General features: G+C 45.4%; 1 protein-coding gene across 1 annotated transcript in view; it reads right to left on the minus strand.

Moving 5' to 3' along the window:
- TBX18 (T-box transcription factor 18) overlaps positions 1-4,480 on the minus strand; it is a 28,918-nt gene extending 24,438 nt beyond the window's left edge. The window contains exons 1-3 of the mRNA XM_049653967.1: positions 4,052-4,480; positions 2,694-2,898; positions 416-517 (exon numbers count right to left, since the gene is read on the minus strand). Coding sequence (XP_049509924.1) covers positions 416-517; positions 2,694-2,898; positions 4,052-4,358 — 614 coding nt within the window. The 5' untranslated portion in view covers positions 4,359-4,480. The remainder of the gene's footprint in view (positions 1-415; positions 518-2,693; positions 2,899-4,051) is intronic.
- Positions 4,481-13,017: the final 8,537 nt, after the last annotated feature.

Consider the following 13,017-nt stretch of genomic DNA (forward strand, 5'->3'; position numbering starts at 1 on the left):
TAACAAGGTAAAGGGAATTTCTTTAAAGATCGAAACAATCACAAAGAAAATGAAACATTTCGTTGAATATTATGTATACCTACAAATTTAACATTTCCTCTCAAAATCCTAATTGAAAAGTGAATCATTATAAAAGACACAGTTTAGCAACACTAAACTAGCCCTTATTTAAAGTTATCAATACTTAAAAAACACTTCTTCTATATCTGTTAAAAGCAAAACAAAAATTAAGTTTCCACATTTACTGTAAGAGAAGGCACCATCTGGGCTACTGGAACTGTCGGGAGTTGGGTTATAGATCTAGAAATTCTACAGGCTTCTGGAAACAAACATCATAGTTATCACAGATGAAACAGGCATAGCCTGTAAACTCCTAGCATTTTCTTATCCTCTTGTATCCATCTGATCACTGTACCTGTATCTTTTGTTGTCCACTGGCACAATGTCCATGGCAATGTAATATTGCTGGTGAGGATCTAGTCCTGAGATCTTCACTCTCATTGCTGGAAACATGCGCCTATGCATACGGAGGGGAGGAAAGAGGTTATGTGTTTTGTTTTTGTTTGTGATTAGGCATGGACAATGAATAAGCCAAGAAACCTGGGGAAACCTCTCTGTTTTTCATACGGAAAAATTTATAGCATTCACTTTGGTAATGTAATTCAAAGAATCAGAATACAGGACACATCAAAACTGAGGCTTTTAAATATAATTTGTTGTACACTGTCATGCACTGTGTTTACTGAAATGTCAGTACAGCTTAAAAGGAAAAGAACTGTACACTGAAGGAGTAACAGCACTAAAAAAAAGCAGCTTATGTCTTAAACAAAAATCAATAAGCATATTTACTTTAATAATACGAATAATAAAATGTTCCAAATGGTAGAAATAGAAAATCTGAATTTGTACAAGTGATAAAATATATTATAATGTGAAATTTTAAAAGGGTTATAAAAAACCACAAGGAGCCAATGTGCCATGCTATAACCAAACAATATGTTCTTTATTGAGACAGGACTTCCTGTCTGCAGCATGGTAAAGGTGAAGTGCAAAAGTTGCTCTAAATTTGAAAGGTATAGTAAAACTTCTTTATTGAAAGCAGAAACTAAACACAATGTATATTTACCAAATCATTCCTTCCCCCCACTATACCCTGGAAATACTTTCCTATTTAGCTGCACTTACTCAAACTTTGCTAATTAAAACAAATGAAAATCTGCATTTCTCTAGGCTTCCCAGAGATGCATATCAGAGATGCATATCAGAGATGCTAAAGTACACTCAGCTATCCTTTAAAAAGGATACAGTAGCATGAGTATAACAGTAAATTATTGTATATTAAAAAACAAATAGAGCAGTTCTCTTTTTTTAAACTTTCATCTAGAGATTTATGCCTAAGACCCTGCCAGTTAATCTAATTTTTGCTAATTTAACCTTGTAACACAAATTTTAGTACTGTTATTTACTAAAAACTTTTTCTATAACACTAATGCCATTTAAGACCACTTCCAGAGTAAAGAAAGTCCATTATTCCTAACTAGGCATGAGAACAGTTTAATATGCTGCTGTTTTAGTGTTATTTCAGTGCACCTGTAAGATAAAGAGTAAAGGTCTTTAACTACATCCTTTATAAGACAACTGTTGCTTTGTGTTGTTGAAGACTGAACTTGGATCATTAATAAAAGCTCCGTGAAAATGTAGAAGGTAGCATATGGATTCAATAAAATATGTTTTTGTAATTTCTAATAAGTTTGGATACTTTTATGCTATCCAGGTTTTTGCCATGTGTATTCCCTGAAAGAGTTGCTGTACTTTTTAAAGTTCTTTTTTAAGAAGATATTATTCATAGATTTCACTGCACTAAATGAACTGAAAACTTTAACATGCAAAGACGTCTGTGCTTCCCTCAAATTAATGGTATCTGCCCAACAAAACTATTTATTTTACTATTGAGCGTGCAAATTTCACATTTTCAAAAAACAGATATAACTTCTTACATTTTTGCGTGTGTGGTATCCTTCAACAAATTTAGGCGAATGTGTTAAATTTCATTTAGAAAAAAAATGGAACCATGTAACCGGATCCACCAACAGAATGGTTTTTAAAAACCGGGTAATTATTTTTGCAGCGACTGTACATGTATTACTGATAATTCCAGTAACTTTTCACTCTAATATAATATCAAAATAGCACAAGACGTTCTTACATTGCTAGGAAATCTTTTGATAAAGAACCAACTTGGAAGTCCGGAATCTTTTTTAAAAAAGAAGCAAATTATAGTTTTCTAAAGAGTAAACTGCGCTTTTTAAAAAAGGACGGGTTAAGGAGAGTCGTCTGTTCCGTAGTTTCGGAATCGATAACTAGAGCCTAAATAAATGCATGGACAGACGTAAACAGAACCACGAATTTGGAACTACCCAGCACACGGAGTATCAACCGCAACAGCCACCGCTTTGGCGGGGACGGTGATTTTCTCCCTAACATCCAAGAGGGCGGCGGGGCTGTGCCCCTCACCGACTGCACTGCGGTGTGGGCAGGCAAATCCAGTCTCAAAAGTGAACCACAACCCGGGCCTTGTCTTGTCCGTACAAAAGTGCTAACCAGAGACTCCACAGCTCTGCAGGCCCTCCTATTTCCTAACCCATCGTGGGGTGAGGCCAGGGCCGGGGCGTTCGCGACAGATCGCCCTTTACCTGCCCGCCTTGGTGATGATCATCTCCGTGCCGATCTCGTGAAAGCGCTTCCAGAGCTCTGCTCCCTGCAGATCCACCCGCGGGGCCTGCGGCGAGGGCAGCGGGGTCCCCGGCCGTGCCAGGGCGGGCGCGGGGGACCCCTTCGGGGATCCTCCGGGGGACGCCAGCGGGGAAGCGCCCTGCAGGAAGCCGTCCTCACAGCCGCCTGGGCAGCAAAGGGCAAAGAGGGGTAACTGGTGAGGGCTTTGAGAGGGGAAGTCGAAAGGGGAGACTGACTCCTGGAGGGCGGCTGGGGAGACCAAAAGGACCAGGAAAAAAGGGGGAGCTTTCGTGCCTTCGGATTCTTCTAACAAACTGGTCCACGAGTAGACAACCGCTCTGCCTACCAAAGGGACTCGACGTGCAAGCGGAACCCCAGAGTCCCAAGGCACGAGGGCCGCGTCCACTCCTCCCTCCGGGCCTCCGCCTGGTCAAGGCCCCAAAATAAGTTTCGCGCCGCTGCCAGGGTCTAGATAAGTGCCCAAAAGAGTCTGAAATGGGTTCCGGAGTCCAGACCCCCAGTGCAAACCCCGGCAAACCCGAAACGCACGCTGCAAAACCGCCTGGCGTCTGGATCCCTGGTCCGAAGTGCCTGGGCCTCCCTTCCCGTTAGGCTTCCGAGGCGGCTCGCTTTGGGCCCGGCCGGAGGCATCTTCTAGAAAGCTTTTCAGACTCCACTCCCGCCAAACTCCCCGACCGCCCTGAACTCCTTAGCCAAGCAGCGAAGGGATGAGAAGGGAGCTAAAAGCCAGCCCACGGTGTCCGTCGGCCTTGGTGTCGGGAATCCAGAGGGGAAGGGAAGGGTTCGGCTACCCCTCGGGAAACCACGTTTGCAAATACACCGCCCTCTTCCTGGTTTGCCCAAACTGTTTAGGGCATTCGTTCCGGTTTCGGGGGGGGGTTATGCCGTCGCTCCCCCCACCCCCTTGTTTTTAAAAGTTAGGAAAGAAAAAAGAGCACCCATTGGCTGGAACCCCAAGGGAGGCAGATGCGGAAGGCAAAGCCCTACACCGCCAAGAGCCGAAAAGAGCAGCGGCTGAGGGCGCGGGTCGCCAAGTGGGCTGTGGCAGCCTGCAATGCGAGGCTAGGAGCGGCATTTTAACCTTCTGGAGGGCGACCAGAGTTGAATGGCGAGAGCGGCCAGGGCGGCTGTGAGCTTCGCGCCGGGACACCCAAAGCCAACGCGCTGGTGGCAGAATTGCCTCAGGCACGGACGGGTACCGCGCGCGCGCACTCCTACTACTCGCCGAAGTTCAGATTCCCCGCGGGACCGGGAGGGACGCGCCGGGAAGAAGTTAGGCGGGAAAGGGCCGACTCACCCAAGGCTCCCCGGGAGCCGCAGCTCCGTTCCAGGTCTGCGCAGCTCCGGACGGGCCCGGATACCGCCCCGGCCGGTGGCGGGAGTGCAGCGTTTTCGTCTCCCTCAGAGGATCCCTTTTCACCGGCGCCACTGCCGCGGCTACAGCCTCGGTCATCTAAGGCCCCCGCAGCCTCTTCCGCGCCCAGCTTTCGTCGCTTCTTCTGAAGCTGTTGCTGCTTCTCGGCGCCTATCAGCGCCTCCACCGAGAAGGCGTGCGCCTTCAAGCTTAGCATGCTGCACGGCGAGCCCCTCCGCTTCTCGGCCATCCCCGCCGCCTGGCGCCCGCCCGCCCCTCGCGCATATACACTCAAGCGGGCACACGCACACACTCGCTCTACTCCCCCACCAAAATTTGAACGGCTCTCGGGGCCTCCCGCAGGCCGATCTGGCCCCTTCCCCGCCGCGGGCAAAAACAAATTTGGCGTTTCCTCTTTCTCGCTTGGGTTGGGATCCGAGGAACCAGCGACGCGCCCGCCAAGTTTCCTTCCCTCGATCTCTCGCGCGCGCTCTCTCACTGATGCACTCCTTCGCTCCCACCCCCTCCACCTCCTCCTGCTGCTCCAAGATCTGCTTCGACTGATGCGCCAGAGAGGACTACCATGGGTAAAAAACACTCTGCGGACACAAATTAGGGATTGTAATTGAAATTTGTTGCCTTGATCTGTCAGCACTTCCAAGCAGGAGAGCGGTGGGAAGAACTTGCTCATTAGTGTCAATAAAGCGGCAGGGGTGGAGTCTGAGGCCATGTCAATCATCTGGCAGCCCAGCCAATCAGGAGGTGCCGACTCCGCGCAGCCCGCGCCCACTTCCTTACAAGGTTGCAGGAGGAAAAAAAAAAAAAAAAAAAAGAGTGAAAAGCGCCGCCGTCTGGCTTGGAAGTACCAGCCGCGGGCGCTGAACCCAGTCTTTCTGGCTGCCTTAACCCATTCCAGCCCCTGAGTCTCTAGTTTTCCTCACCTAGACCTGGAAAGTGTGAGGCTCCTGGCTTTAAACCGAGTTGGTCACCAAAGTTAGAATATCAAGACTCTTCCAAAAAACCTTAAACTCCAGTCCGACTGCCTTATCACTTAATTTTGCTACAACTCGCAACATTTTCGGGTGGAGACAATTCACAGCCACGAAGCCCGCCTTTTCTCATTTAACATTCCTCATTTAAACATTCCTGCCTTTAGTAGCGCCCATTCTGTGCCACAAATGGCACTAGGGTTGCTTATTTATGTTTGTTTCTTTACTTGTGTTTTACTTAGCGGATTTTTTGGGGGGAACGTGTGGGAATTCAAGATATATTTAAGTCCTTTATATTTAAGAGAGCGAACTTTTTTTACATTATCGCTTAGTCTCTCATATTTACTAGTCTGTAAAAGCACGCCCTTTCTGAAGCCTCCCTTTCCTCTCAAAGTATGATAATTAATTTCAAAACGTAAGTCTTAGGATTTTAATTCTGTGTGGCTTCAATGATAAGGACTTAGCTTCAAAACCCCAAAACTTCGCACGATGAAATGAGTTTTAAGGCACGATAAAATTTCCATTGCAGCTTTTTTAAAAAGTTTCTATAATTTAACCTAACTCCATATTTGTCCTGCTTTAGAAAATTTGCCACTTCTTTTCTCAGTTTTTTAAAGAGTCAACTTGTTTCTTCAAGACAAATTAAAAAAAAAAAACGCTTTTTAATTGAATAACACCAAACATGCATCTGTACTGTTTGTACTTTCAACTCGATTTTTTTGTCAAACCCCAAATGCGTTTGGTGTAAAGAGAGCAAATTTCGTGTAGAATAAAATTCCTAATACATATTACTCTTAAATCTTTGGTATAAAAGACAAAACAAAGGGCTGTTGTTTGCTCGCTCGCTCAATTCAACTTCTACAACTGCTGGGTTCCTCATTATCTCCGACTTCTCTCTAAACTTTCAGTAGAGTAATACAGGGAGTAGCTTTCGCCACTGAAATCTTTGTACCGTAGCTCCCGGGAATATGCGGTTCCTCTGAGGTAACCTTCTAGAAGAGAAGGAACCTGAGCAGGCGGTGCCCTCGGTTATCCACGAACTCGCCGCCCTGCGGGGCCACAGCAACCTGAGTCAAAAACGACTCGGCAACACCCTCGCGGAAGAGGGCTTTTTTAAATGCTTAAGAAACCGATTCAAGTGGAAGGAGATGTTTTGCATTCGTAAAAGAAGTCTTTGCACAGTCTGGAGCAGTGCAGACCCCGGAGGGCGCCCCAGGCGGGTAATACAGCCTAAAATGTAAGCGCTAACCCGATTTCTGAAGCCTGGCGGAAGGGGAAGCGGGCCTGGGAGAGCACAGGGTTCACCTGGAGGGCTTGGGCTGGGAGTGAGGGCGGAAGGGGGGTGAGCAAATGCGGCTGGAGGCTGCTCCGGGAGCTCCGCGCACTGGGCGTCTGAAGCCGGCATTGGCAGCGTGCGAGGTCCGAGCGCCCAGCTCCAGGCCCAGGATCTTGATGACGCGAAGGAGCGACCCACGGCTCCTTTGAGCAGCCCTTGAGACCTCGGAGGAGTGTTTGAGGCCCATGGGTGGAGTCGCCGGGGCTCTCAGGCCTACTCCGGCCCAGTGGCCCGAGAGAGTGGCTCATCCTGAGAAACCTGAGGCCGCAGGAGGAACGCAATTTCCAGACGCGAAGCTTGCTTTGTAGACGGGTTCTTGTCCATTTATATGCTCCGAAGCTCAAACTCATGTAGGAGGGACTAGAGCGCTTGAAAGGGCGCTCTCCGGATCACGCAGCTCCAAGGCCTCCACTATCTCGCTGTCCCTTCTTTCACCTTTACCTGGGGCAGAAAGGGACACAGACCCCGGAACCCACAGACATGGGAGAACTTGCGTCCACATAGACGATCAGCTGGAAAGATGGACCTCACAGACACCCAGGATGTCAGATAGAGATAATCCAGGTGTGCGCTGGGCGCCGAGGGCAGGAGGAAGCGTTGGTCCCTTTAGTCTAGGTCCAGACTGGGCTTTGGGAACCATAGCGGTAGAGCCCGCACTGCCGCTCGCAGCCTGGGAGTCGCGCTGAAAGTGGATCAGGCTTCCGGAACTAGCAGGACCAGCTGTACTCGACCCCGCAAAGCAGCAAGTCGCAGACCCCACCGCACCCGGACCTTTGCTCCGGGAGAAGGGACGCCGAACCTCTCCCAGACGGGAGGAGGAAAGCAGGCCAGAGTCCGCGCGGGGAGGGCGGGGGGGGGGGGCGTTCGCGGCCTTCCGAGGGATGGCGAAGCCAATGCCCTTACAAGGCGTTTTCTCAAAAGCGTGGCTGGCGCGTGCCAGGGCCGAGCCAGGGCCTTGCACGTCGCGAGTCTAGGGAGCAAAAGAAGCGGGGACAGGATGCGAATCCTCAGAAGAAAAGCTCGGTGGAATAGGTGTGCGCGTGTGCACATGTCTGTATGTGCTTGTGTGCACGTGAGTACGCCCGTGTGCACTTGTCTATACGTGCCTGTATGCGGATGCGCGTGTGTGCACCTGCGCGCGTGTAAACGTGGGTGAGAGCCTATGTACAGGGAGCGTGCGCCTCCTGTCACTTTAAGAGAGAAAATGCCTGTTCCCAGGTCGTGCTATATTAAGGAAATGATTAAAACTTAATTAAACCGTCAGGCCTCTGGCAAGACTAGCCAGGCTCTATTTGTAATAAAAGTCATCCAGGGAAGAACATTATCAGCGTGGGTCTGTCTCTGAGACTCCGCGAGAGGGGAAAGTACATAAGAGCCTTGAATGTCCAGGTTTGGAAGAATGGTACCTAGTGGAATCTGTATCCAGCCAGAGAGCAAAACTAAGGCAGGAGTAGGCTAAAAAGCATATCTGGTTCGTCCCGTTTCTTTCTTTCTCTTCCTTTTCTTTTCTTCCTTCCTTCCTTCCTTCCTTCCTTCCTCTCTTCCTTCCTTCCTTCCTTTTTTTTCTTTCACAGTTTAAAATTGGATCCTTAAGAAAGATTTTTTTTTTTTAGCTCACTCTTTCTGTAGGCTTCTGCTGTGCTTTTAGCCAAGACTTGCACTGTATATCTATCTCTATACCTGTCTATGTTTGGAGATAGCTTGCTGCTGCTTCTCACCTAAGCTACTATTGTTTATATTTTTGCATTTCGTTCTGTATTTTATATTTTTGTACTTTATTTATAAACAACTATTTTTAATTCCAAATTTTAAAACCCTATGAGCCAGGATTTCATTCTCTAAATAGACTTTTTTTGTTTTTGTTTTTGTCTTTCTTTTACACTTGACAATCGATGTAAGAGTTTCTAACCTCGTTTGATTTCCCAGACTCAAGATCTGACACAGAGAGATTTACCCTGGCATACAGGAGAGTCTGTTTTTTGCCCTGAACTCGAGGCGCAGCACGTTGTCTCCGAATTTCCAAACAGGCAGGATCTGGACTTCCTTCCCATGCATTGAAAGACATTTATTATTCGCTAAAAGACTAGCCTAGCAAGAAATAGAGTAATAGAGGGGAGAGTCGGCGTGAGGGAAGGCCCAATCCAATTACCAAGAGGGATTCTTATTTGGCTGCCTTACTTTTTGTAACTTGATCTGGGAAGGAGCCCTATCCTAATTGGGGGCCACGGATGCCAGAAGCCGCCCAGCATCACGGGACTGTGCCACACACTTGGGCAAGGGCTCCCTCTCTCCTCCATTCCTTCCCCTACTTTCCCCACTCTCTTCTTTCTCCTTGTACATACTCTTCTTCTTGCCTCTCCCTCTTATTTGGGTTAATAAAAATAATAAGTTGCAATCTGCCAGCTTCCAAAGTCTACAAGAATAAATTCAGGTGGCCAGGGTCTGTCTGGCTGCTCCTTTGCCGGCTTCTCTGTGGAGTCTCTGGCTACTACTGCAAACCCAGGCCCCGCGGAGAGAGTGATCCAGAACCGCAGTTCCTCACTGCTCCCTCATGGCACACACAGACAGGCACCTCTCCGTGTGTTGAGGACTGTTAACCATTCTTCTCTTCCACAACGAGTCTCTTCCCAATTGTAATCATCTGAGACAGAATGCGTCTACAAAAGAACTCCAGCAGCCTATCCAAAGAGCCCTTCAGGGCGCCTCAGGGCCCAGAGAGATTGTCTTGCAGTGTTGGTTTTTAAGTCAAGGATCATTCTCGGTGGGGCTTAGAGGAGTACAGAGTTTTGGTAGAGCCGAAGGAGAGTGTGTTCTGAGGTTTAGCTTCCTTCCTCCATCCCTCTCCATCTCCAAGCACTCCAGAATCCAGAAGGAGAAGGAAGGGAGAGAATGATGCCTCTGACCTACCAAGTGGAGGGGTTGGACCTGTGATGTGTCCATAACAAGACTCACTCTGCTAGGCTAATGAGCTTCCCCATTCATGCCCAATTTCCAGCAGTATCTGCTCTCTGTCCACAGTGGATACTACAATTATTTTTCACCCTGTGCTAGAAAAAAATCGCTGCCTTCACTTGGTCATTCATTGACTCACACTCCTCCCACAACCCTACAGTTAGGGGTTAGTAACAGAAATGTCCGAGAAAGGCCACACTTTCTCTATCACTAAGACCTGATTCAAATATAAGAGGGCTTGAAGGAAGTAATGGTAACATCCAGATGTAAATGAATACCTAAAGATGGGTAGTTGGATGTTGCTGATACCAATATTGCAACAGGTCGATTTGGATATAAATCAAACTGAGACAATGAGTGGGGAAATTAAATAATATCCTCTAAGTAGTTAGTGGGCATTTTAGTAGCTTATGCTATATAATACTATGTTTAAATTGATTTTTAAAATACATACCTTCATATTCTTTCAATTAAATATTTAATATTATTTCCCTATAATCCAAGATTATCTTGAATCTGCTGCTTACTAAAATGAATTGAAAATGTAACTAAGTATCCCTGTCTAGGCTCCATGTAAGAAATACTAGGTATGGTTTTTAGCTTTTTGTAAAAATTATTACATCCTCTAATTGGCTGTAAATTGGGGCCTGTTCTCATATTTCACAACTGCAGATACCAAAGTTCTTAAACAGTGGAAATTTTGTGCGCATTTATATAACCTGCTGAAAGTATAAATAATGAAGAATGTGACTGGAATTTATTCATATTTTTCTACTGACAGATGAGACATTTCAGTTTCAGCTGAATGAAAAGATTTTTACCAGAGTAATTTAAAGTTAGCACAGGAATTGCACAAAAAGAAGTAAACTATAGAAAAATATTAATAGCATTGGGAATGAAGCCTGAATTTGAACACGTGGGCAAAAAGTCTGACAACAAACTGACGTTTCTGCATGACTTTTGGTTTTGTTTTCTTTTCACTTCTAATTGTGTGAACTCTCTCATCCTTTAAGAAATGTACCATGAACAATTGAGATAAATGAAAAATGAAGAGGTTAGAGTTCTTTTTCCTTTAAAAATATAGGGGGAAATACAAAAATATTAAACTTTGCATTAAATAAAATAAGCTTACTGGAATACATTTCCAACCTGGGTTTTCAGGAAGAGCCAAATGAGAATCTTCAAACAAAAGCCTAAAGAATGGTAATAACAAGAGGAACTCTACCAAAACATTTCGATGTTTGGGAAATGCTGCTTGTAAAGAATCCTCAGAGTATACAATACTGCATTTCCAAATCCAGCCTCATGAAGAAAGAGGGAGGAAAAAAACCTATCTCAGGCCATTGGTAATAGGTGATGTAAATTTAGAATAACTAGCATTTCTAGAAAGACTTCTGCTTTTTTATGTTAACCTTTAGTCTTTGGTGCGGGTTCCTTCTCATATTACATAAAATGTACTTTAAGAAGCACTCACTACCTGCTACAGATGTCCAGGAAAAAACTGAATTATGGAAGTCGGAAACATATGGCAGTTGCCTATTGCACAAGGAAGGTACATATGAAAGTTATAAATTTCTTTCTTTAAGTCAGCATTGTAAACGCATTTTATAGGGTTCACAGTATGTATTACATCTGTAGATTTAATTTTTGAAATATACATTTTTGGAGATATTTGTGGTTTGGGATTCTATGAGAAAGAACTCATCTTGATGTGTTAGGAATAAAGGGGGAAAAACCCCAATAAATAAACATGTGGAGAAGCAAACATCCTTCTTTTAATTTCCCAGCTGGTTATACTGAAAAGGACATCAGACCATCTATTGGCAAAGGATGACTCACAACAGGGGTATTGCCCGGCAGCATAGCGGTCTGAATTTATTGAGAGAGATCCCTCTTCGAAGAAGCAGAGATGTCAAGTTGGGGAAAGCCAGCTTGGGGCCGATAGAAAAACCACCAGATTAAGAACTGGATCCCACAAATGTCAAAAACGCACCACCAGTTCACTTTACTGTTGAGGGAAAAAAAAAATGCCCACCAAATCGCTGATCTTTTTTCCATCAAAAGATTAGATTTAATTTTATTTCATTTAACACCTTTGAAACTACATATTTTGATTGCAATCATAATATTATATATTCAGTATTATCGATGGATACCAAGTACTAGCAACTACCAAGGTATCTTTACTTAAACCTTCAAAGTGATTTTAAAATAATCCCTCCCATTTTCTACCTGAAGCCCCCTGTGGTATCTTTAAGTTTAAATTTAATTTGTGGATTTTAAGAGTCACAGCTCTCTTGTTCAACTTTATTTGGAGAAATGTTAGAAGCAAGTTATGTGAAAGAACTTGGTCAAAAAGGAGTTTAAACAAATATATACTTGTTTAAACACCCTAAAAGCAGAGCGACTGCCTACAGGTAAGGTCGCTGTGGGTTCAAGTCAAGAAAACGGTCCTCAGATTTGCTCTGTGAAAGCCGGAGGCTGATCTCCCACTTTGGTGTGCTAGAATGAAATTTACCTGGGGTAGAAATAATGCAGAATGATAGCAGATGTGCCCTTTCTGGGCATAAGTTTTATTTGGTTGTGTTTTGAGTTTCCCTTTGTGATCAATTGTTGAGTGGTCACCTGCATGGATTTTCTCTCTTTCTCTCTCTCTTTTTTTTTCCAGTTCCTGCCTTACGAAGGCTAGTCCTGGCCAGACTTTTAACCACTTGGTCTATGTGGGGCGGTAAGAAATTGAGCTTTCATTATTGGGGGCTTCCACTTAGGTGGAGACAGGAATCGCTGAGGCGCAGAAAACAATACCAAATTCTTTTCTATCTGTTCACAGAACTTTGTGAACAAGGCGAGTGCCAGGGCAATTTCTGATTTCCTTCTTTTCCAAGTTTTAGGTCACTTTCGAGCTCCCATCCTTTCCTTCCCAAACCATTCTGCACCCTCTCCTTAACATTTATAATTAGAGCTCTTCAAGGAGAGCTCCCCCAAAGCATTTCTCATTCAATAACAGAAACAGCAGTAACAATAAGAAATGAAACAATCAGTTCAGTTTCCGGGGAGCACCCTAGGAATTTCTGGGACGGATCTGGCTGGTAAAACATTTAGGAATTCACATTCCCGATGAGGTTCCACGTCTAAAATTAAAATCCAGTCTGGATTTCTGAAGTTCATTTTTCCTTTGGTCAATATGTGCGTTTTCTTTCATTTTATTTGTGTTCCCTTCTGGATTTGGTGCCTTCCCGCCCCCCCCCCATTGCCGAAGACAATCTGATTTACAGTTTGACTGAGAGTTGCATTTCTGTTTAGAAGGTGAAACGTCCAAGTCAGTTAGCCAAATTATTCCCCGACGGCTCCAATATTGCGCCAGAGTCCCAGAGTCAGTTATTTTTATGTCTAACTGTATTTCAAATGTGCAGGGTGATAAATAAGACCCGCCTCAAGCTGCAAACTATCTCAGTGTGATGAAGAACAATTGACAAAAATTAACCCAGCCAAAGCGTTGGGGTTTTCGCGAGCCGCTGGAGCATAAATCAGCGTCGCGGGCGGCTTCGGGAAGCAGCGCGCTCCGAGCCGCGCGCCCGCAGCAAGCAGCAGCGACTTTCAGCAGCCGCTGGGCTCGCCTGGCCCAAGTGAAT

The sequence above is a fragment of the Panthera uncia genome, assembly GCF_023721935.1.
Source record: "Panthera uncia isolate 11264 chromosome B2 unlocalized genomic scaffold, Puncia_PCG_1.0 HiC_scaffold_24, whole genome shotgun sequence".
Lineage (NCBI taxonomy): Eukaryota > Metazoa > Chordata > Mammalia > Carnivora > Felidae > Panthera > Panthera uncia.